At 36.4% G+C, this 25,753-nt stretch overlaps 1 protein-coding gene across 2 annotated transcripts in view; it reads right to left on the bottom strand.

Moving 5' to 3' along the window:
- The window catches only part of DPYD (dihydropyrimidine dehydrogenase), an 867,929-nt gene that overhangs the window by 598,359 nt on the left and 243,817 nt on the right, over positions 1–25,753 (bottom strand). For both annotated transcript variants that reach the window (XM_084756838.1, XM_084756837.1), the window contains exons 7-8: positions 23,446–23,527; positions 16,855–16,942 (exon numbers count right to left, since the gene is read on the bottom strand). In XM_084756838.1, coding sequence (XP_084612964.1) covers positions 16,855–16,942; positions 23,446–23,527 — 170 coding nt within the window. The remainder of the gene's footprint in view (positions 1–16,854; positions 16,943–23,445; positions 23,528–25,753) is intronic.

The raw sequence follows: 25,753 nt of genomic DNA, 5'->3' as shown, positions 1-25,753 counted from the left end.
TTCATAGCAGAAACAAGCACACACAAAATTCTAATACTTTACTATTGAAGTAACCAGTAATTGTTACTATTCATTATACTAATACATAGTCAAAACAACTTTTTCCTAATATCTTGAGCATTCTTGTTTATATTTCAGTTTGCTCTTTCAAGATATTTCTTTTAATCTTTTTAAGGAACAAGGCAATTTGAGTCCAACAGAAGAGAAAAAAAGTCAGTCTTTAATTGAATGTACTTCAAAGTATGTAAAAAAGGTATTGAACTTACATATGTTTTGTAGATAAGTACTGTTACCTATCATATTATTCCTAGGTATTATACCTAGGAAAAAACACAAATTTATTCACTATCCAGTTTTGGTGTTTTCTTATGCTATATTTACATGAGTCTAAATATCATTAAACTCAATAGCAACACATTTCATGTATACTTTAGAACAGATTTCCTCAACCAATACATTCTATTCTGTCTTATATATTGAGATGATTATTAAGCTTATAAAAGTATAAGATATACTATAAAATAAACCATATTCCACATTACTGTGCACTAACAGTGAAAGGAACTATTGTCTGGACAACCTTTATAACTTCCTGGATAAGATGGTAATTGTTTGTCCTAGCTCCTCAGCTAGGCAGCCCTTCTCCATTCATGATAGAATATTGGCAAAAGAGAGTTTGTTAAAGTCTTTTGGGAGAGTCAATGTTCTTTGATTTGGCCAAGAATAGACTAGCTGTGTGCCAGTGGATAGCCTATAACTATCCATATACGGGAAAAACTGAATGGACTTGGTGAGTTTTAAAAAGAGGACATGAAATTGGGAGAGTAACATGGTAGTAAGGTATAGGAAGAGTTAAAGAGGAGAGAGTGATGGGTTGACTTCATCCAAAGTCATGTATCAAATTCTCAAACAAACAAAACTGAGTGAAGGAGGGGAAGCTAATCATTAGAATATATTGTGGCCTTCTTCAATCCCTATTATTCTCAAGTTTCGTCTTTTCATGTTTTCTCTTTTATTTCTTGAATGCTCTGTGTCAGGAACTTTTCAGATTTAGCATCTCCCTGGATGGTTGTTTCAAGTTCCAGCAATTGTATCTTCAAGTCCCGATATTCGTTCTTCCATTTCTTGCAATCTGTTAGATAAGGCCACCTCTGAGAAGCTTGCTTTCTTCTCTGATGCCTCTTGATCACGTTTTTCTTCTGTGTGTTCCTGTATCATAGCTTCCATTTTTATCTTCATGTCTTGGGCTGTTTTAATGGTTTCCTTCATCTGGTTATTTATATTTTTCTGAAATTCTTCAAGTGCCTCTTTATATGACTCCTTTTAACTCTTCAGCCCTCTTGTTCGCCTCCTCCTGCATTTGTTTACAGATTTTATTTGTTTCTTCCATTATCATCTTCTTTACTAAGGACTTGAGGTCATTTTCTTGACCTATCCATTAGGTTCTCCAGGTTGTTTTCATTGGGAATGCTGGGATCTGGAGATGCCAAACTGTTTTGGTTTTTGTTAGTGTTCTTTCGTTGTCCTCTTGTCATTTTGATGGCTCTGATGTTGGAAGGTATTTTGTAGTGACCTTCGCTGGTTGAGAGTGGTTAATTGATGACTGATTATAGGTCAGGTGCTCTTGCCTGTGGGGATGAGGGAGTATTTCTGTGGAACAGGTAGGTGATCCGGTTTCACTCCTGATGATTTTCCTCTGCACCGTGGGATCCACCAGGCTGAGTCAGCCAAAGTAGATTTCTGTTTGGACTTTACTGCTGTAATTCAGATCAGCAGTTTTGGGACCTAGAATAAGGTCCGCACACAAACGTTCTGGTAGTGTAGGTTGATCCCAGCTGCCTGTCCTTCCTGTGGCTTTGTAGTCAAGACCCCAGGTAGATCAGATCTTCTGGGTTAATTTACTAGTATGGCCTAATAATGTTTATTATTAGGCTTATAATTGTTATTACAACACTATTTTCTAACCTGCTAGCAATCAATCAAGACACAGACACCCATTATATTTTGAAATATCCTTATTTAACCCGGGGCAGGGCAAATATTAATCCCTTAAACTACTTCCCATAGTACAGGATACCTGCCCCAATCCCATGCCATCTGCTTTTAATAATTTCTATCAAGCTACGTCCCATCCATAATCCCAAATGCTTGCTAAATATCATCATCTGGGCCAATTCTGTAGGCTGTTGTTTTGTTCTGTTGACAATGTCCTTGGTCTTGCAGAAGATTTTCAGTTTCAAGAGGTCCCATTTATTAATTGTTGACCTTAAATCTTGACCTGTTGGTGTTCTGTTCAGGAAGTTGTCTCTTGTGCCAATGAGGTCAATGCTCTTCTTCACTTTTTCTTCTAACAGATTGAGTGTATCTGGTTTTATGTTGAGGTTTTAATGCACTTGGACTTTAGTTTTATACATGGTGATAAATATGAATCTATTTGCAACTTTTTGCATTTTTCTACATGTAGACATCCAGTTAGCACCATTTGTTGAAGATGCTACCTTCTTTCCATTGTATGGTTTTGGCATTTTTTTTGTCAAAAATCAATTGTGCTTAGGTGTGTGGGTTTATTTCTGGGTCTTCCATTCTGTTCCACTTATCAACCATCCTATTTCTAAGGCAGAACCATGTCGTTTTTATTACGGTTGCTCTATAGTACAGTTTCAGATCAGGGATGGTGGTTCATCCAGAAGATATTTTGTTGTACAGGATTGCTTTAACTCTTCTGGGTTTTTTTTTTCTTTTTCTTATGAAGTTAAGAATTGACCTTTCTCTGTAAAGAATTGTTTAAAGTTTTTTTTATAGGGATTGCGTTGAATCTGTAGATTACTTTTTGTAAGATGACCATTTTTCTATGTACTTTCTCCCAAACCACAAGTATGGGAGATCTTTTCATCTTTTGATATCTTCTTCAGTTTCTTTCTTCAGAGACTTGAAGTTTTTTTACAAACAAGTCTTTCACTTGCTTTGTTAGAGTCACATCAAGATATTTTATATTATCTGTGGCTATTGTGTAGGATATAGTTTCCTTAATATCTTTCTTAGCCTGTTTTTCATTTGTATACAGGAGGGCTACTGATTTTTTGGATTTGATTTTGTACCCAGCCATTTTGCTGATGGTGTTTATTAGTTGTAGGTGTTCCTTGGTAGAAATTTTGTGGTCACTTACATATACTATCATATCATCTGAGAATAGTTTTACTTTGACTTCTTCCTTTCCAATTTGTATGCCCTTGATTTCCTTTAGTTGTCTTATTGCTTTAGCTAGGAATTTAAGTACGACATCGAAGAGATATGGAGAGAGTGGACATCGTTGTCTTATCCCTGATATCAGGGCAATTTATTCAAGTTTTTCTCCATTTAGTATGATGTTGGTTATAGGCTTGCTGTATATGCCTTTACTATGTTTCATAGTTTAACTTTTAAATAATATAAAACAAACAGGCTAACTTAGTGTATTTATCATTAGAAAGGCTTATAGGGTTTCAGTACTATTCAAATACTCAAATATTCAGCATTATTCAAATACATTTTCTTTCAAAACATTACTTAAAGTAGGCTAACTAACAGTTTGGTTTAATGGTGCAGTCTCTATGGAGGACAGTATGATAGCACCATAGAAACTAAGCAGAGAATGTTTGTGATCAAACAGTTATATATTTTGAGGATATATATTAAAATAAATAAGTGTTGTGACCTGAAGAAAAATTTGGGGCCTAGGGTCTTAGTTTAAAAATATACATATTACCAAAACTTAGTCAAAAATGCAGCTATTGAGTATATTGTAGTAACCCATACAAAATTCTGTCTTTATTTGCAATAATGTCATTTTATTACTTTTCTAAAACATATTAATTCTTTTTTAAAAAATCTATAACTTTATGTGCTGCTATGTATATGTGAGATACTTGTAATATTTGGAAAAAATGAATAAGATAAAATAATTTCATATTATTCCTTTTGAATTGTAATTTAGGAATGATGAATTTATTGGTAAAATACAGCAATTAAGAATTAAATGAAACTATCATGTATAAAATAAAAGAAAATCTAGAAGTATATTGGAAGAATTTGAACACCCAATGAAGCAAATCCCCTTTAAATATTATTTTATTCCCACAAATTGCTGAGACACTGGCATAATTTTGAATCATTACTCAAATATCAATATTTTGCTCTTGACACTTAACTCTATGAATTCAAAGTTGGATCTACATTCACACAAGCAAAATGAACGTCTGCTAAGTTCCTGTCATGGCAGTGTGGCCACGGTGGGCAGGGTGTGAACCGAGCCTCTGATGTTTACTGTTCATCCCATCTGCACACCGGGTGGCATCGCATGGCTAATCCAAGGATCATAACACACACCAAGATTCCTTACATATTTGGAGATAAGAAATTAAACCCACTCAAACTTTGTTTAAAAACTGTTTCTCTTAAGTGCTCACAGTAAATATCCTTGAAATTTTATTTTAGGAGTTACAATATTTGAGATTTCAGTGAATTTGTGTTGCAGTACTGGTTTTTCTGAGTATAAATTCATGACATAATTTGCAGTACCATTAACTAATGTGAGTTTAGCTAATTGAAAATAAGAGAAGTAAACTGAGTTTTGTCTGTTGAACTGACCGCACAATTATATTGGCTGTTCCTTCCACAATTTATATACAAGATATGGAGTAAATTTAATTTGATATGAACTTTAATTGTATTGCTTTTAACGTCAGGACCCTGCTGCATTCGGTGTGGCTCAGGGGAAGGGCCTGACTGGAGCAGTGAGGTAAGGAAAAAAGGGAAAGTATACAGATATACAAGTAGCCTATGACTGAACAGACTGCCTCTCTGACAGAGAAATTACAACATTCCAGAAGCTCAATATGTTTATTATATACCCTTGAACAGAGAGTACTGTTTTCTGCCAACAGCTGAAGAAGGAGGCAGCATTATTACATACAGAAAAAAGGGGAGTGACTTTTTGGTATACTGCACCTGGATCAAAGGAGATAGGTTCAGATAACTCCATATGAACAGTCCCTGTAAACTATCAGTCTGCAGGATATTACTATCCAGATAGAGAAAGCTACTGTGGATTTCTTTCTGTATACACTGGCCTCATTCACACTTGTACCAGCTGAAGGCATTACCATCCCTCTGAGCCTCCCTTGGGAGAAGGCCTTGCCAATGACTCCTGAATCTGTGGCTAGTGTCCTGGTCCTGGCCGTGCCCATACCTATAACACATACTCAGGGCTTCCTGTGCCCTCTAGACTTTACTACTTAAAATCACCTGTGCCAGGGACATCTCTTAAGAGAGTGCCTTGCTTTAGAATAGAGTTGGCACTTTGTATAATGTATAGACTTTGTAAAATATAATAGAAAGGCACTTGGTATAATAATAGCTATTAACAAATTTCACCTTGTTGATTAAAGATAGTAGAGCCAAATTGTACAAATACTAATTAGTACATAAAATAAATTATCCTGAAGTTTCTCATTTCCATATTACAAAACCATGAGATAAAGAAATAAAACACATACCGATACAAAATCCACTTTCCTTCAATTGGCACCAATCCCTTGCCAAGTCTGTATAGTTTTTCTGCCTTTCAGTCTTCATTTTATGTACTAGTTTGCTCTTCATTTACATAAATTTTACACAGTAATAATTGGCAAAATGCTAAAATAAGCCTAACACTATAGAGTCTAGTGAAAGAATAGCTATTCAGTAGCACTGTGTAGCTTCAATTTGAAAATGACAATGCATAGTTCATATACATTTAGTGAGGTCTGGATTTCTTCACAGGCAATTATATTGAACAGAGGGAGGTGTACCATAGTGTCCTGGTTGTTTCAGTGACAACACACATTGTCTTAGTGACTTTTGCTTTTCCTTAATTTCTTTGTTACCCACCAACATCATATTCTGTCTTCTAGAGGACAGCTCAGACTGACTGTATTTACAAAACAATTACTACATTTACAAACATAATCACAATCCATTCCAAAGAATACATGCTTGTGTTCCAATTAAAATCCATATAATTACTCTGTAATAATCAAGTTAATATTGAGGAAGAAGGCATTTGGATTTGGAATCAATTTAGATAATCGTATAGGTTCTTCCGCTTGGAGAGTAACATTTATTTAACAAAAAAGAGTTTGTTTAAAAAGAGAACAATTAGATGAATCAATAAAAGCTATGTAAGCTCGCCAACCACTTGAAAGTGAGGAAGAGTCCTCAATCAGGATCATATTGTCACATGATCACAGACCTACAGTTTCTAGATAGCAAAAAAGATTTATGTGTGCTTTCTGCACAATCTAGTCTGAGGCCTTTGCCCAGAGCAGGCCCAGTAGATGATGGTTCTGATCACAGTATAAGCTCAATAAGTTCCCTTTCAAGATTTTTTTATTATTAATTTATTCTTGTTACATCTCAATGGTTATCCCATCCCTTGTATCCTCCCGTTCTTCCCTCCCTCCCATTTCCCCCTTAATCCCCTCCCCTATGACTGTTCCTGAGGGGGATTACCTCCCCCTCTATATGTTCATAGGGTATCAAGTCTCCTCTTGGTAACCCGCTGTCCTTCCTCTGAGTGCCATCAGGTCTCCCCCTCCAGGGGACATGGTCAAAGGTGAGGCACCAGAGTATGTGAGAAAGTAATATCCCACTCTCCACTCTACTGTGGAGAGTGGATTCTAGATGAGAGAATCATGGGAGAAAGGCAAAGTAGAAGGACCCAGAGGGTCCTAGAAGCCTACAAGTAGAACATTATGATAGGCAGATTTGGGCACAAGGGTCCCGCTCAAACTAAGGCACCAGCCAAGGACAATACAGGCGGTAAACCTTAAACCCCTTTCAAGATTTAAATGGTGTTGTTTTCTCCAAAATGCAACCAGTAGTCCTAATAAATAGGAAAAATCAACATATTGCTTACTGTGATGATTCCCTAATCCTGATTTTTGATAATTCATTAAGACACTTGGAAGACTAAAGGAAAATTAATTCTTACATAATGAATACACCATTTATCCCTTTTTAGTGAAAAAACTACCATAAGGAAAATGTATCTCTATTTCATAAAACATACATGGAGAAATGTAACAGATATCCCTCTCTATCTCTATTCAAAGAAATCTAAAGGTGATAAAAATATTTGAAAATGAAAAATATTATTTATACTTTTTTAATAACTTTCATTAAATAAAAAGAACATAGAAGGATATTTTAGCAGAAACATTTATTTTAAATGGTGGTGAAATAAATATATGGACAATAGTTAAAAACTTATACCTATAAGACGAACAAATATATTAAAAACAGTTTTCTCAAGGGAGGATATGGGGGGTGACTCTAGTAGAGCCTCCATAATAGCGGGGTTTCATGGAGACTGAAAAGGCTGTGCTCTAATTAGATACAACTCCTAGTGGAGGGAAGCGGAACACCAACCCACCCACAAAAACTTTGATTCCAAATTACCTTGCCTACAAGATGTGCAGGGATAAAGATAGAGCAGAGACACACCCCACGAGGAAAGAGCCAATCCTTGAAACTACTGACACTCTGGTATGCTTGTAGGGGGAATTTACCGTAGCTGTCCTCTGAGAGGCTCCACTCAGCCGTGGTTAGAAACAGATGCTGAGACTCACAGACAAAGACTGGGCAGAGCACAGGGAGCCTTGTGGAAGAGTTCCGGGGAAGGACAGAAGAAGGATTCAAAGGGGACAGGAGCTTCACAAGGAGATCAACAGAGCCAACTGACCTGGGCCCAGGATGGGCCCTGCAGAGACTGAAGCACCAATCAAGGATCATACTATGGACTGAACCTATGCCCTCTACACAGATAGAGCTGATGGGCAGCTTGTTCTTCTTGCAGGTCCCTAGTAAGGGGAGCAGAGTTCTGACATTAGTTAACTCTATTGCCTACGTTTCGGTCACTTCCCACTGGAGGGGCTGCCTTGCCAGGTCACTGTGGAAGAGGATCTGCTCAGTAATAATGTGACTTGAAGGCCGGGGGCGGGGGGGGTTAGTGTCTCCCCTTTCCTGAGGGTAGGGGAGGAAGAGTGGGACCAATAGGAGAGGAGGCTGATGACTATGATTGAGATGTAAAGTGAACAACTAAATAAATAAAGTGAAAAGTTTTAAAATTTTACTTATTGTATATGGGAGACACATACATGGAGGAAACAGATTGATTTGTGAGCATTTGTTCTCTCCTTTCATAATATGGAATGAGACCCAAGGACCAATCTGAAGTTACCACTTGGCTTGTATTCACTGAGCAAATTCACCAGTGCTTTCTTTTTTACATCTCAGTTGTTATCCCCTCACTTGTGTCTTCCCATTCCCATGTTCTCTCCCTCTTTCACCCTATTTCCCCACCTAGACCCCCTGACAGAAGGGGGCCTCCTCCTTCACCATATGACCACAGCCTATCAGCTCTTATCTGAATAACCTGCTTCCCCATCTTCTGAGTGCTGCCTGGACTCCCCACCAAGGTGAAGTGCTCAAATTGGGAGCACCAGAGTTCATGTCAGAGGGAGTCCCCACTCTCCCCACAAGGAAGGAGAATGAGCTGCCCATTGGCTAGGTCTGAACAGGGGGTCTAAGTTTACTGTATGCATTGTCCTTGGTTGATACAACAATTTGTGCAGACCCCATTGGGTCCAGATCTACTGGCCTTGATGAGTTCCTGCTTAACTAAACATCTAAAAGTAAATAAATCCACCTTTAGAAAATAACCCTAAACCATCAAAGCAAATAGCATAATAGCGTGAGAAGGCATAAATAGAGCAATTACTTAAAAATTATTCAGATCCAATAAACTTGTCTTTGAATTTGAGTGGAAAAATTATGGGAGGAGGAACAGAAAGAGAAAGAGAGGGAAAGGAAGATGAATGAATTTTAAATAGTTAAATGGTAATATTAGAAACCTTATCAAGAAATTATAAGATTCTTCTTGTGTCTTTTTTTCTAAGTTTTCTAGAAAAACTTTCTCTCCCAAAATACTTTTTTTGATACAGCATGACAAGAATATGATGAAAATGTCAAGTATAAAAATGAAGTATAACACTATTCATAAGTTTTTAGGAGATAATAGATAAGCTTATCTAACCAAAAGTAATAAAAGGGATACTGGATTCTTTCTATAAATGTAACGAAGTATTTCATTATGTGAGAACATGGGAAAACATTCGCTTGTGTGGATTAGCATAAGGATCTCACGAAGGATGTATCCCATGAGAGGAATATTCTTGGAGTATTGATATTGGCATCAAGAGAAAGATTGAAGGATTTTCTCAGTGACGAAGAATATATAGAGAGAACATTCAGAAAACATCCCCTTGGAAAGATAACTAGATGTGAAATGACAGGCGAAGCCTTCAAATGGTAATTTTAAAACTAAGATGGTAGACTCATACAGCTACATTAGCCTGATGACTTCCTTTCACCCTGAGTATCTAAAGAGTGAGTGACAATGCATGTGAGGCAATTCTAGATAAAACACAATTGCTTTAACAGAAGAGCATCATGAAGTCCAAAGTCTCTCATGAGTTTTGTCTCTGACAATCAAGCCATTTCCAAATTAACACCAACTGTGTGAACTTGAAATCAGAACAAAGAGATTTAGCATTCTTCTAAACATACTTACCTGGATCCAGCAACAAAGATGAGGAGGAGGTAAGGGCACTTGCCTCAAGCTTGATGATCTTTGTTCAATTTTTGTACTCATATGATGGAAAGGAACTATTGATCCTAAGAAAACCTAGCCCTTGCATATGCTCACACATGTACAGACATTTTCACAAAATGCATAAAAATGCCATTTAAAAATTGAAAAAAATTAACTTCTTTGGCAATCCCATGATGTAGGCTGAAAACACAAAAGTTTGACTAATGTAATAGCCTCTAAAGGAACACTGAAAAATTTCTGAGAGTCTCTATTATTTCTTCTGTTTTTGTAAGGTGACCAGCCTACCACCTGCTTTTGAAGATTAATATGTGCTTTCTATAGATATGTTAATATGATCAAAGAATAATTGCCCTACATCTCTTTTATCCCCTCTGGGGTTTTTCATATACTCATTAACAGATGATTTAATGAACTCTCCGCTGGAATTCCTTTTTCCTCATTTTCAAATTCTTGGGAGCCATCTCACAATTATATAAGAGTATTTACAACTGATACTAGATTAAACAATATTACAAATTTAAGAAAAGTAATATTCACAGCAATATGTTCATGCCTTTTTGCTTACAATTAAATCAGGTTTATTATTTTAAATAATGTATTCATAATTGTGGATATTGAGTAGATAACCAGTTTTTATCTGGGGGGCAGAAGTAGAGTGGGTGGTCTAAAAACTTTATTGCATTTTCCTCTAAATAAATAGAAAGCACGCATGATTATCTACAATTTAGAAATTTCTGATTAAGAAACTAATTAAGAATAACTTTTGCAGAGAAGAATTCTGGCTGTAAGAAGGCACAAGAGAGTTAAGTAAAGGCCACAGAACAGCAAATTTAATATCACAGTTTCTCAATGGATTTCCTAATTGTAATTATCTCTTCTTCAGCTGTTACAATATTTGGTAGTCTTCACATTACAAAATATTCTTCTCTTCTAGTAACTGAATGAAAACTGCCCAATGGGTGGTAACAAAGTGAAACTAAACATAAAATCTAATTTTTCAAGAGCATAAGGTCATGTTCAACATCCTTAAGTGGAATGCCACAATACAGGTGGATGTCCTTTAAGATAATTGTTAGTTGATCAAATCATGGTCATATAAGTCACTAGTCTATTTTTAATAACAAGGTTATACATCTCAGGTACAACAGATAGATATGATTCTATAGAAAGATAAGGTAAAATACTTAGATAAGATCTTCAAAGACCTCAGAGATATACAGAATATGGCATTTAAAATGTTTTTATTATTTAAGATTCACTGACAATGAGACAAGTTAACTCCTGGCAACACCCAGCCTTCCTCAAAGAGGATGATGAGCATCAAAGAACCTCCTTATGGAGATGGATTCAAATGTGGCAAACAAACCACTGGGCAAAATGTCCTGGTTTCTATCACAGACAGAATTCTACTTAAAAAGGGCAAGCGTGGATGCAGGCATAGTCAATGGCCACACTCTGCCAAGACAGGGTAAGCAATTCCTCAATAGTTCCTGCCTCACAAATATGTCTGTCAGATACTCTGGGCCAGAAGGCTGAGGAAGATGCTCCAACATTATAGAGAGTTTGGGGTGACTATTCAGGTATCAAACTGTCTTTGTCATCTTCTCATTTGGAAAGTTACTAACATGCACTCCTGGCATACTCAGGAAATCAAGTTTATTCCTTCTCAAGTCTCTGATGGAGTTGAAGACCAGGTAGCCTAGTTTTACAATGAAGCTTGGTTGTTTAGAGGTTAAGAAGTTTTTAGGTCTAGATAGATGTTTTAAGTTGATAGTGACAAGATGTGATGGAGATTGACTTACATTCAGAATTTTTTACACACCAAGATAGGAAAGATGTTTTCTTCAGGGTTGCCAAATACAAATAGCCAAAACACTAAAAATGTAACATTTATATAATCCCTGATTCTGTCATGAATCTTCTTGCTATAGGTAGTTTCTTGTCTATATGTATAATAATATAAATGTATATGTATAACATTTTTAAAAATTAATAAAAAATAAAATGAAATAAATAAATAAAAATAAACAAATTTCATACTAAAAAAAGAACATGCTGTCATTCCTTCTTGGGTCTAGAAAAGCCTTATAATCTTGAAGTATGATATTTGGTAGTTTATTTTTACTCTCCCCATATAATTGCTTTTTCTGTGATTAGTGGTCACTTGTTGGCTGCTGTTGGAAATTTGGAGTTTGCTGTTATCAGTTTGCTTTTCTTAAAGTTAACGTTGTCTCCATAATAAAAGCTAATCACACATGAAGAGGCAACAGTTTGAATTTTATTTTATATTTTAAATGAAGCCTGGAGTGCCGTTAATGTGACAGTGGGAGGGGGCAATAACAACACTGTGGATGTTGTTATTCTTACTTTTTCATTTTATGACAACTGTAATACCAACCATATGAAAAATGAAAATGAGCCACGAGTTGGTGGCACATGCCTTTCATCGCAGCACTCAGGGAGGGAGAGGCAGGCAGATCTCTGAGTTCAAAACCAGCCTAGTCTACAGAGTGAGTTCCAGGATAGTCATGGCTCTACAGAAATCTTGTCACAAAGAAAACATACAACAAACAAAAACCCAAAGCAATCAAACAAACAACCCAAAGAGCAACTATAATAACAAAAAAGTGAAAATGTATCATTATAGGTTTTATATAGGAATGAAAATCACCAACACTTTAAAATACTATAGTCTTTTATTTTGGTAAATTCTTAAAAGGGTTTCAGTAAAGCTTAAGTAATACTTATTGAGCCCCTACTATGCCTTAGGTACTTTGATTTTTTTTTTTTGCTTGTTTGTTTATGTGGTGACAGAAAGCATAACTAGGGCCTCAGGCACAACATACACTCTCCATTTAAGTGCATCCCCAGTCCTCTAAGCTGCCTTACTCACATGGAAGTAGGAAGGTATCAAGATACGTCACTGACAGCACAGATCCCTTGACATTGGCAAGGTCCTTATTTCTATTATGTTGACAATGTGGACATAGGCACCAGATTGGAAGGTGCCTGAAGCAGGGATCCAGTAGTATTAAAAGTAATGAGAGTGTTGCTAGCAATAATGGGGTGCAAAAAGGTCCTCTGGATAAACATAGTAACAGATCACCCCTACAATATCTGCCTGCTCAGGCTATGTCTGACTGCCTATTGTGATGGTCATGGATTTCCTATAACCCCTTTTTCTTCTCTGAAATGTCAAAAACGAAACAGCATATCCTATCCATTATGCTGGAAGTTATATTGATTGTGTTAGGGTGTCTCAGCCAATATTCCTTCTATTACATGTTGCTGAACTTTTATTTAGCACCATTATGTTTTGTAAATGTTTAAGTGTAAAGTACCTGAAGATAAACAAGCTGAGGAATGGTGCACAGAAGATGCATCCAGCTCCTCAGGTATCTAGAACCAGGCTTCCTAGACTTGGATCTAGTGAGCGCTCACCTTCTCAAAAACATCACTATGTTCAGCACATAACCACTCCCCAAATGCTCAGATGTAGGCATTCTAATTAAATCACTTGACATTTTTCCAAACTAAATTTAAACATAGGCATACCACTGATTTTACATTTCTTTGCCATTTTAATCCTTAGCATGGGATATGGAAAACCACTGTCATTTGGTCCTTACTTTATTCATACACTACTTATTGGTAGGTATTGAGCATACTATGTTGGAAATGATGTTTGGGCCCTCAGAATCCTTACAATGTACAATTATGGGTATCAAAGAATATTAACCCACATTAAAAGGTATTTTATATAACATAACTATCTTTATCTTTATACATGCAAACACACAACATAAACATGTAGGACCAATTCTACTCAAAACAACACCCCAAGCATTTGCAACACAACATTGATAAGTTCAAAAATAGTATTTTTCTTTAGAATTTTCAGCTATTTTTAAGAAGAAAACAAAAAAGAACAATGGATATAACCTTCCATGTGTATTTCAATGAACAAAAAGAGTGATTCAATATTTTGAAAAAGCTGTAGAGAAGAGGTGCTCTAATTCCTCTCTGGGCACTGATAGTAAGACGTTCTGTGAATGCTTTTATTTGAATAAAAATATCAAAAATTTTGGCCTTTCAACCCACGTTACCTCAATGACAACTCAGTTTAGTGTGAATGAACATAAGAAGTTACCTCCCTGGTTCGAAGGTGCTTAATCAGTCACGAGGAAGAGCTGTAACTGTGAAATTTATAGTAATATACATGTAATGAGATGATTTTATTAGTGTATTCCATTAGCGTTGTTTGAGGATGGTAGACTCTAAAAGTGATTTTTTTCAACCTAGCAATACATACAATATTTAAAATGAGCACCTCTGAGAATAAGCTTATACTAATTCAATGAGCTTATTAAGATGTCGTGGCAAAGTTACACCTAATAAAATATTTTTGTTTTGATAAAGTAATAAAGTAAGATAGTAGTTGTGAATACTGGAGAACTATGTGACATTTTTAAGCACCAAAATATAAACCATTTTGGCTTTTTAAAAATCATCAGTTTAGATCTGGGTAGGGGTTTAAAGTTTACCTCTTGTATTGTCCTTGGCTGGTGCCTTAGTTTGAGCGGGACCCCTGGGCCCAAATCTGCCTATCATAATGTTCTACTTGTAGGTTTCTAGGACACTCTGGATCCTTCTACATTACTATTCTCCCATGCTTCTCTCATCTAGAGTCCCAATAGGATGTCCAGGGGGAGACCTGGTGGCACTCAGAGGAGGGATAGCAGGTTACCAAGAAGAGACTTGATACCCTATGATCATATAGAGGGGGAGGTAATCCCCCTCAGGAACAGTCATAGGGGAGGAGAATAAGGAGAAAATGGGAGGGAGGGAAGAATGGGAGGATACAAGGGATGGGATAACCATTGAGATGCAACAAGAATACATTAATACAAAATTTAAAAAATTATCAGTTTAGTTAATAAGGAAGCCCAAAGTACTAAGATCATTTGCTTTCCAGTTGGGTGACTGATGAGTGTCATGGGTCAAACACCAAGCACCATGCACACTGTGGCAGAAGCACTGTGTACCTCTTTTCTTCACACTTCTAGGATACTAGAATTCTAATGTCCACTTACCCACTGCCACATTTTTTTTATCATCTCTATTTGTAGATGTCCTTACGATTAAGTTATCACCAATGTGATAATAGAAGTGGTATGTACACCCTCTATGCCAAAAACCTGAGGAAAGGTGCTGCCTATTAACACTGACATGGTTATCACCCATATAGCCAAGATGGAAATGCTGTGTAACACACGTTTTCCCTGTTCCATGAAAAGTTTGGGTGTACACTAAACATTGCTCTGGCCTCTATTCAGCTTTCCTAAAGCAACCAAACATATATCCGAATTAACACAAAATGCCTATTTTATCTACTTTCAAAGTTAGTGAGAAAAGCCAGATAAAACAAAAGAGTGAAGGCTAATTATGTTATTGAAGCCAAGACAGAAAGGATGGGAGGCTTCCCTGTAACAATTATATGGTCATAGAAAGGTCATGAAGTCCCCAATAGACAAGTAGTGTCAAATAAGCCTTTCCTAAGGGACATGGCTACTTGTCTCCTACAGACAGCCTTTTCCTTCTTGAAATAAAACTTCCTTATGTATATTTTATAAGAAATATACTAAAATAGAGGATAGCTGCACCATTCACACCACCAGACCAAAATGCTAAAGGATTCATTTTTAGCATGAAAATGTGAAACATAAATGTAAAAGGGCTGCACATTTTACACATTGTATTCACACAGTGGCAGGCCCAGCAGAGACTGATCTTAATATTGTGGCTTCACACACACACACACACACACACACACACACACACACACACACACACACACCTAACAATGTAAGGAAACTTAAGAGAAAGAAATAAAAGAAAAACCTAAAATGCCACTGAGTCTTTCAAATAGTGGGCAATTCTGACTACAGTATTGATCAGATGATATTGACTACTTAATTGTTTCAAAAATTTCTAGTACTGGACTTCACATGCATTTAACTTAGAATACTTGCAGTGAAGGTTGTTTGCTTGACACCTATTTTGGAGTACAAACATTCCTCACAGAACTGTCCATAGGGATGGATGTAACTGGTCAGGTATGCTGTACTCTAACCATAAAAATGTGTATTTTAAGTCTAACTTCTGTAGAAAACTCAATCGCGGATTTTAGTTTTCCTTTATGTCATCAAAAGATATAATTCTTCCCTAAATCTTCCACTCGTCATGGAGAACTTGTGAACGTAAAGCAGTAGAAAGCAGAACCACCCCTTACAGATCCAGTGTTTCTGAGATCGTAGAATATACTTTATAGATATGTGTCTACATGGGCATGGTAGCAGCTGGCACACGACTTCCATCCCAGTACTCGGGAGGCAGAGGCAGAGGCAGAGGCAAATTTCTGGCCAGCCTGGTCTAAAAAATGAGTACATGCAGATAGAGCACCCGTACACTAAATAAAAATTTTTTTAAAAAAATCTTAAAAGATATACTCAGATATTCAGATTGTGGACTGCAAAGAAGATGAGCTGAAAGACAGAAGGACGGAGCTGATTAGAATGACTAACAATTTAATGTACTCAGTTCATGCCTCACAATTTTCACGAGTACAATGTGCAATATAAAAAAATAATCTTGACACAAGGATGAACTTTAATTAACTATTTGTTTTTTTTTTTCCTGGTCTCTCAATAAATAAGCAGTGGAAGGAAAATTGTTTGAAAATTCAATATTTTACCTTCATTTACATTCAATGTTTACATTCAGGAAGATACTTCCCCAAAGATTTGGAGACTTCATAAGATGAATATAGAATAATGCCAACTCTGCATTTCATTATGAGTTCATTGTATTGCCATTGAAAAAGACCTACGGCATTTTAGTCAGATTTTAACCTATCATAGCACTAAGGGCATTCTCTGTACATCTCACACAGGTGCTTCCAGTGCAAGGAAAAGCCTGGAAGACAAATATCTCTCGCCAAATGCTTGATCTCAATGCACATGAAAGAGTGCAACGAGGCATACAACCTCAGGATGTATGTGTGTCCAGTCATTATGGTGTGCCAATCCATGTAAGATGTGGTTGCCATTAGGGAAAAAACACTGAACGTTAAATAAAAAGATACTTAGAAACAAGCCACTCACCTATTCCAATGAAAGCAGCTTTGTAGCCATTTTCTTTTAAAGTGTTAAGAGTCATTTCATCTGTAGAAAGGCTTTTACCACAAATTATCTGTAAGAAATAATATTTTGAATAATGATATTTTATATCAGTTGATTAATTAAAACTAAATATTTAAAATAAAAATCAAAGAAATGACTGACTATAAAAGTTTTAATCAATGGGTTTGTTTCATGAAATTAGTAAATAATTAGAACACTAACATTTTCTTTATGGGATAAATGTAGAAAAGTCAATGTAATTAAAAATCAAGGTAGTAAGAAAAGAACTACAGCATGACCCAGTCTCCAGCCATAGACCTATAGTCAAAAGAGTCTATGTTCTACTGTGGAGACATTTGTGCATCCCAGTGCATTGCTGCTATATTCACATGATCAAGAAAATAGACTAAGCCAAGAGGTCATCAACAGACAGACAGCTATATTAAATAAGATAACCCAGACCCCCCCAACCAAATATGGTATGTTTGTCATCACCCTTGGGTAATAGCTGCATATATATGTGGGGAGAGTGATTTTGGATAGAAACCAGGAGACTAGATATGATGCCATAACCATGAAAAAACAAAACATTTCTTTTCTTTTGTTTTGTGTTCTCTCTCTCTCTCTCTCTCTCTCTCTCTCTCTCTCTCTCTCTCTCTCTCTCTCTCTCTCTCTTTCTCTCTCTCTCTGTGTGTGTGTGTCTTTCTCTCTCTCTTTCTTTCTTTTATGAGAGAATGGGAAGGGTAATAAAACACATATGACCTGAAAGTAGAGTGGCATAGCAAGTAGACAGGAAGAATTTCCCCAAATTAAGTAGGTATGAAAATGCCATAAGTAACCCTGTTACTTTGTATGCTAATTTGAAATGAAATTCATAAAGGTAAACTAGAGTCTGTAAAACTTCTCACCTTGCATATGTTGAAAGCAGTATGTTAAGTACAAGATATAATATGATACTAATAAGATAATAAGGGAGATCAAAGAGTCAAAAAGATCCAAAAATTCAAGTGAGAGCAGAAGGTTTACACAAGAAATCACACTATAGAATAATGTGATTAGCATGCGTGTTGTAGTTAAGATAGTAAAGAGTCACTCCAGCCATATTCAAAATATTAGATTGTAAGGTATTTCTTTCCTTTTTAAATTCCTTTACTTATTTTTATTTTATGTGCAATGGTATTTTGCCTGCGTGTACTTCTGGGCAAGGGTGTTGGATCCTCTGGAACTGGAGTTGCAGACAGTTCTTAGCTGCCATGTCAGTGCTGGGAATTGAACCCAGATATTTGGAAAGAGCAACCAGCATTGCTCTCTCTCTCCATGCCCCTGACTGTAAAGTATTTCAATAAAGTCTTTACAAAGTGTAGGGTATCTATGAGGGATATTGTTCATGCAATTTGAACAAATCAAAGGGACAGATTAGTCACTCTGGCTACAAGTTACAATATTTTGGTTGGCCTCAAACAAGATTCAATTAAAATATCATTGTACTTATATTTGGAAGGCAACCAACCAGGTGGGGGTCACATGTAACAGAGGTCAGAGGATAACTTTGCAGGAGTCAGGACTCTACTTGACCATATGGGCCTAGGGATTGAGCTCAGGTTGTCAAGTTCAGTGATGAGTGTCATTAACACGAGCCATCTCTCTGACCCATGAATCAATTTGCTGTTGGAAACCTTCTGTACAAGAGAGACACCATGCTCCTAGGTAGAACTGTGCAGTATCCTGGCAAATAAATACTACAATAATTACCCTGGTTCTCCATAGGGAATGAGGGCCATTTACTCAGGCAACTGTGCAAGAGGGAAATAGGGATAATCAGACATTTCAAGGACTATTAGGCACATGATCTTTATTGACACTGATACCTGGAGACACAAAGTAGGGACCCATGTGAAAGGTAAAATAGAGCCTGACTAAAGTCTGGGTCCCAGTGGACCACCAGAGACACTGACCCTGTCAGTGAGCATTCTCCTCCTCTCCAAACACATAATTGAAATTGTTACACTTGTCAGTTAAGTAATCCCCAACTGTTATCTCTGGTCGGTGCTGTAAGAGTTGAGAAAACTATTACAGCTGAGAAGTTTACATGCAAGTATCAGAAACCTTAGTAAGACGGTTTCCCTGGCAACTATATCACATCCAGTGTGTGGGGAGGATGGGGAGAGAAGGTAGGGGTACCCATCAAATCTCCGTTGACTTCAGAAGTCTGTCCCTTGCTGAGATTCGAATATTCCCACAGGATGAATGTAAACTACTGTAGGCTTACATAGAGAATAGCCCTGGCTAGACTCTCTGTGACAGGGGTGGTGCAATTTCTGAAGCCGACTGATAAGGCTAAGAAGACCATGAGTATGACTATTGATTTGGTAAATGGAGACTTAGTCCACTTGAAAATGAGAAACAGTTAACACTTGGGGAGGCTTAAATTCACCTCTAAGATATATGGCAACCTCAGAATGTGTATTGCAAAGAACTCTGACTTCCTGCAGAACCCAAAAATGACCTACTCTATGATGACACCATGCAGGCTGGGCTGCCTACGAATGACATGGTCAATATGCTGCTGAGCTTAAGGTTCCCATGTAACAGAAGGTGGAATATGAACCTGTTCCTGGGGCTTATCCACTTGCATGGAGTTTAGGGAGCACAGTTGCTACACGCGAGCCTGTGCATCTGCACCCAGAAAGAGAGAACTGAAAGTTCAATCCCTCCTCACAGAGGAAAAAAAAGCAAAAAACCTGGTAAGTTACCTTGGGCTCTGACAGCATTATATTCCTGACAGATAAAATCTTTATTGTGAGTCATCAAAGAACTATATTTATCAATGAAAGAGTACTGACTACAGCTAACATACACAGATGGCCAGGGGCAGGACTCTTCACTGTGTTGCAATAGATGGCACATTTCCTCTTTGCAAGAGGCCTGTGAAAAGTTTGGTTTTTTTTTTAAACTTTTTTTAGTTGTATAATTAACTGCTTTTCACTTTTGTAGGTTTAATAATGAAGATATTTAAGGTCATTGGAGTCATCTGAATTCTATAATTTCAGTGTGCTAGCAAAAAGTTAAAAAAAAACATTAAGAATAAAGGGGAAACATATAAAGATCCAACCAGCTATTAATGAATGAGAAAATACAAAACTTTGAGAACTGGTTCTTTTAAACATAATGTTGGTGATGAAAAACAGAAGCATGGTTTATCAAGAAACAAAGATTTAAAAAAATAACAAGTTTAGAAAGAGACGGCAATTAAAATAACTAATATTGGTCATATGATTTGTTGACCTAAGAAAAGGCTGTGTCTGAATCTATGCTAAGAAATTCAACAGTAGTAATAAAATTTGCCTAGAGAGCTACATACTGGCAAAATCTGTACTGAAATTCAGTTATGAAAACTTTGATAACTTTGGAAAAACTTTGGAAATATTGCCTCTTAGAAAAAGTCTTTGCCACTTGTTACAGCCACCATGAGAACCAATATTGCAGTTTTTCAGAAAATTGGAAAATGATCTACCTCATGGTCCAGATTTACAACTCTGTGGGCATAGACCTAAAAGATGCTCCACCTTACTACAAGGACATCTGCTCAACTATGTTCATAGTAGCTTTATTAATAATAGCCAGACTCTGGAAAGAACCTAAATGTTCCTCAACCAAAGAATGCATAAAGAGAATGTGGTACATTGAGACAATTGAGTATTATTTGTCTGTTAAAAAAAAAAAAAGTAACACCATGAAATCGGCATGCAAATGGTTGGGACAAGAAATAATCATCCTGAGTGAGGTCAGCCAGACCCAGAAATACAAACATGGTATGTGCTCACTTATAAGTGGATATTAGCCATAAAGTAACAGATAACCATGCTACAATCCACAGACTTGGAGAAGCTAAGTAACAAGGATGGCTCAAGGGGACACATGGATCTAACTGGGAAGGAGGAATAGAATAGATTTTGCAGGTGGGTTGGGGCTGGGTGGGGATGAGAACAGGAGTGGTTAGGTGGGGCAGGTGAAGGGAGAGAATACTGAGGACATGCCTGGAACTGGGGGTGCATTTTAGTGTTGAGGTGGAAACCTTGTACAATGGAAACCCCTTGGAAACTGTGAGGGTGACACTAATGAAGACTCCTAGAATGGGGAGTATGAAGCCTGAATAGGTCATATTATGTAACCAGGGAAGGCTTTCAAGTGGAGGGATTGAGACACCAACACAACCACAAAGTAGTCAACCCACAGTTTTTCGTGTTTACAAGATATGCTGGGGTAAAAGTGGCACAGAACTTGTAGGCATGGCCAACCAATGACTGGTAGAACTTGAGACCCACAGCACCAGATGAAGCCCAGGCCTGACACTGCCTGGAGGGTCAGGAACCAGAGGCTGGATAGCCCAGAGACCAAATATGACTGGGGAAAAAGTCGCTTGAAATGATTCTGAATAATATTCTGCCATATACTCATAGACCAGAAACTAGCACAGTCTTCAGCGACTGATAAGAGCCAATGCAGAGGGCCACAGGCAAACATTAGGCAGAGTTTGGGGAATCCTGTGGAATAGGGGAAGGAAGGATTGTAGGAGCCAGAAGAGTCAATGATACCACAAGAACATGGCTCACAGAACTAATTAACTAGGGTATATAAGGGGCTCACAGAGACTGAAGTAGAAATCCTGGAGCCTCCATCAGTCTGACCAAGGTCCACTGCATACATGTTATAGCTCAGAAGCTTAGTGGTATTGTGGGATTTCTAACCAAGGGAGCAGGGGCTATCGCTGACTCTTTTGTCTCCTTGTGGGACTCTTTCCCTCCTCTGGGTTGCTTTACCCAGCCTTGGTATTTGAGTGTGTACCTAGTCAAATAGCCTCGGTATTTGAGTGTGTACCTAGTTGTATTGTAACATGTTATATCATGGTTAGTTGATATCCCTGGGAAGCTTGCTCTTTTCTGAAGGGAAAGGGATGAGCAGTGGATGTGTGGCTGTGGGAAGGTGTGTGGGACGGACTTGGAGGAGAGGAGGGAAGTGAAACCAAGGTGAGGAAATGATATATGAGAGAAGAATAAATAAAAGGGAAAATTCAAATATATAAAATGGTGATGAATCTTTGTTCAACTTTCGAAATATTTTGAGGCAATACCTCAAAAATATTCTATCCAAATATAGATAAAATTTACTCAAATAGAAGTATTTCACTTTATGAACAGATATTGAGTAAGGATAATAATATGCTGGACATAATCAGGGCTGCCTAATTGTAAACTTAGAAAGTAATATGGCCATAGAAAAAATGTATTGTTTTTTTCACATAGTATTTTGTATAATTCTAGGTCCTCATAAAGTAATGAGAATAGTGTTTCTTGTGAAAGATCAATACAATCATTTAACCTCCTGATTCTGAGATTATAGGCATGTGTCATCAACCCTTTTCATACTGCTTTCAAAATATCTTAAAACAATTTCTGACTTGTCTTTGGCTGGAAAAAACATGAAACATGTAAGTTTGAAGTTTTAGTACGTAATACTTTGGTTACTTAGTGAGAATTAGGTAAAAATTTAAATTGAAAATGGAAGACACTTAAAGAACTTTCCCAAATGTGCCTTTGTACCTAGTCCTTCACAAACCATCGATTTGAGCATGGTAATTTTTAATGCTTATTTTTATGATGCTGTGCATGTCCACACTGCATTATTGTGATCAGAGTATTTGATAATTTTATGTGAAAGTTCATTATTCAACCACGTTAAATGATATATAAATAGAAACAAATACAAATGTTCAAAATAGTGTTTTGTTTCCCAATATTGATAACTTTTAGGTTTTCTTAGTAAAAGCATAATCCATATAAAGTTTGCTGCTAATTTTTCAACATACCCTTTGCAGACAGAAATGATGCATGTTCTGATACATTATTAAACAATTGTGCTTTATGGAAAAATTACCATTTTTAAACAATTTTAAACAACTGAAGAGATAAAGTCACAGAATCATAGTAGTAATGGAAAATTAGCATGTCTAAAGTTTTATTCTGGAAGTATGTTATGTCAGCATTTTATGTCAGCATTGTCCACCTTTAAAAGAAGAACATAATATTTATTGGACAAAGCATAACTATCTTATTCCTCATGAATATATTGCTTATGTTGAGAAAAACCAGACAAGAATATCATGATGTACATAATAAAGAAAAACATTTCTGGAAGAATTGTTAATCCAGGGGTTGAAATGCTAGTGTTTCAGAGAGCTCACAACTTGCCTGAACAAAACACGATTAAAGGAGGCAAATCCTCTGCTGGCTGTACCGAACCCCTAAAGCTATTTAGGAATTTGTTTCTTACAGACAATTAATCACATGCAGGTGTGCCAGATGAGAACTATTGATTGCCCTTTTCCAGGCCAGTGGCATTCAGACAGTAGACAGACAAACGCCCTAAGCAAGGGGAAGCATCTTTCTGCTAGGCCTAAGATAGCTTTTAATTGTTTATTCCTAAAATGCACAGCATTGGCCGTTAATCTCCAGTGTGAAGCTTTCCTCTTTCTTTCTCTGCAATATACAAACAGATGTTATGCCTCTTGCTCACCTTTACACCAAGGTCTTTCATAAGCTCAATCTCAAAATTCACGACATCGTACGGCAGCCGAAATTGAGGGATTTCAGAAGTGCTGAACAAAAACAACAACAACAACAACAACAAAAAGGGAAAAACAAGAAAAGAGAAAATTAGAGTGAAATTTACCTATCTAGAAAAAAAGGCACAATGAGCTCTTGTTGATCAACATTAAAAGGACAAATATGCTCCTATGAATATTTATATTTCATGTAACCAAGTAGAAAGGCAGAAACATTTTCCCTGACACAGTAAGTTGTCCCACGTGTTAAGCCTAATTCAGAAGCTAATATAAAAATACAGTCAATAGTTTTAAAAAAGCAATATAAAATTAGTCAAAAGCAATTCTAATTCTTCAAGTTATATAGTTGATTTACTTTATAACCCTATGCTTTAAGATATTAAAATCTCACTAAATAGCAATTCACTGTATGCAAGATCTAAAATGTAAATATTCACACATACATGCAAATACATGTTTCAGCATTTTTTATTTATTTTGCTGATGATCATTCAAATAGTTCAAATTTCTCGAATTTGGGTCGGTGACACATTCAATTCAGCTAATACACATTCAGAAGTTCTCGTGAGACACATAACACAATTTGATTTCCTGCTATTGAGTGCACTATTTTTTATAAACACTGACTCCTTAGTGAACATATATTGTAAGTACTTTCTCCATCTTTGTGGGTTATCCTTTAAATTAGCTGATTCTCTTATTTGCCTTGCCTAAGCCTTTTCATTGCATTTTTACTTTAGGTTCCTGTGTCTTGCTTCACAGTCATATTCAAGAAACAACGACCAGGCAAATGTCAGACCATTTTTTTCAATGTATTAAAAGTTTCATAGCTTTTTGGATTTATCTTTAAGTTCATAATCCATTTGAAAATCATTTTTAAGGACTAGAATTTGGCTATTACTATTTTTCATGTAGATACCCAATTTATCCACTACTGTGTATTGAAAAGACTACCCTTTTCACACTACGGCACAATTGCTTTCTTGATGTTCCTTGTCAGTTATAAACATGTGAGTTTATTTCTGAGTTACAAAATTGTGATTTTTTTCTGAGCCCATATATTGGTTTTCATTTATGGCTGCTTTGCATTATGTTTCATGTTGGGACAAGTTTGATCTTTTAGCTTAGAAGTGTTTGGTTGGTTCAGGGTTTTCTGTGCTTCAGCAATAAATTTTAGAATATTTTCTATTTTTGAAGTCCATTAGGGTTTTATAGAGATGATATTATATTCTTTCAGGAGCATGAATATTTTTAAGTTATTCTTCCAATTGATGAATCAGGAATATCTTCATTTTATCCTGTTCTCTTCAGTTTCTTTCATCAATATTTTATAATTTTACTTTGCAGAGTTATTTCATTTCTATGCGTTTCTATTATTTATATGTATTTCTGTAGCTTTTATAATCTGACCATATTTTTATATATCCTTTAGATGATTTGTTGCTAATCTACAGAAAATTGACTGCTTTTTATGTTTTTCTCTTGTTCTCTGAAACTTTACTGACTTTGTTAATTAGCTCTCATGATGAGAATGAGGAATAAGGCAAGAGAAGGAAAGAAGGATACGAAGACACATTCAGGGAAAGAGTCTGAAGTATTCCTGTTTGCCGCTGATATGAGACCCTGGAGGCTCAGGTTAAACCTCTGGGTGGGGATCATGGGATAGGAAGTGAGTAACGAGTGAAGGGTCTTTATAAGCGCAATTGGAGTTAGCAATTTATTGACCACCTTTACAGTCACCGTTATCAGAGATATTTTTGTTCTTATGTTGGCAAAGTTTTGATGTGAAGTTAAATTTTGCCTCATATAATGCATTTAATGAGGAAATATTGACACCAAAGAGATTTTTATAAGAGTTTGAACTGAAAATAATTTTGAAAAAACTTCAGCACAGAAGACATCAGACACTCGGAATGATTCTCTTAAGGATTCTATTTCTGTACTATTTATTGGCCGATTCATTTTTCTGTTTTCTTGTGATTTTATTTTTTGCAGGATTTACATTTACAGGAATTCAATCATTTACTCTAGATTATTTAATTTTAGTATATAATTAATTATTTTAAACCTTCCCTGATCTTATTTCTTTGGTACCAGATGCCACATGTTTTACAATCACGGTTTTGTTTTTTGAGTTCTATTTCCCTTTTTTCTAGTCTAACTAAAAGTTTAATTATTTTTCTTTATCTTTTCAATTAAACAACGCTGTAGTTTTTTGTTTTTCTAATCTCTAGTCCCTATCAGTTTTGGTTTTTATTA

This window comes from Acomys minous (genome assembly GCF_964271855.1).
Source record: "Acomys minous genome assembly, chromosome: 14".
NCBI lineage: Eukaryota > Metazoa > Chordata > Mammalia > Rodentia > Muridae > Acomys > Acomys minous.
This window is presented reverse-complemented; position numbering and strand designations above follow the sequence as displayed.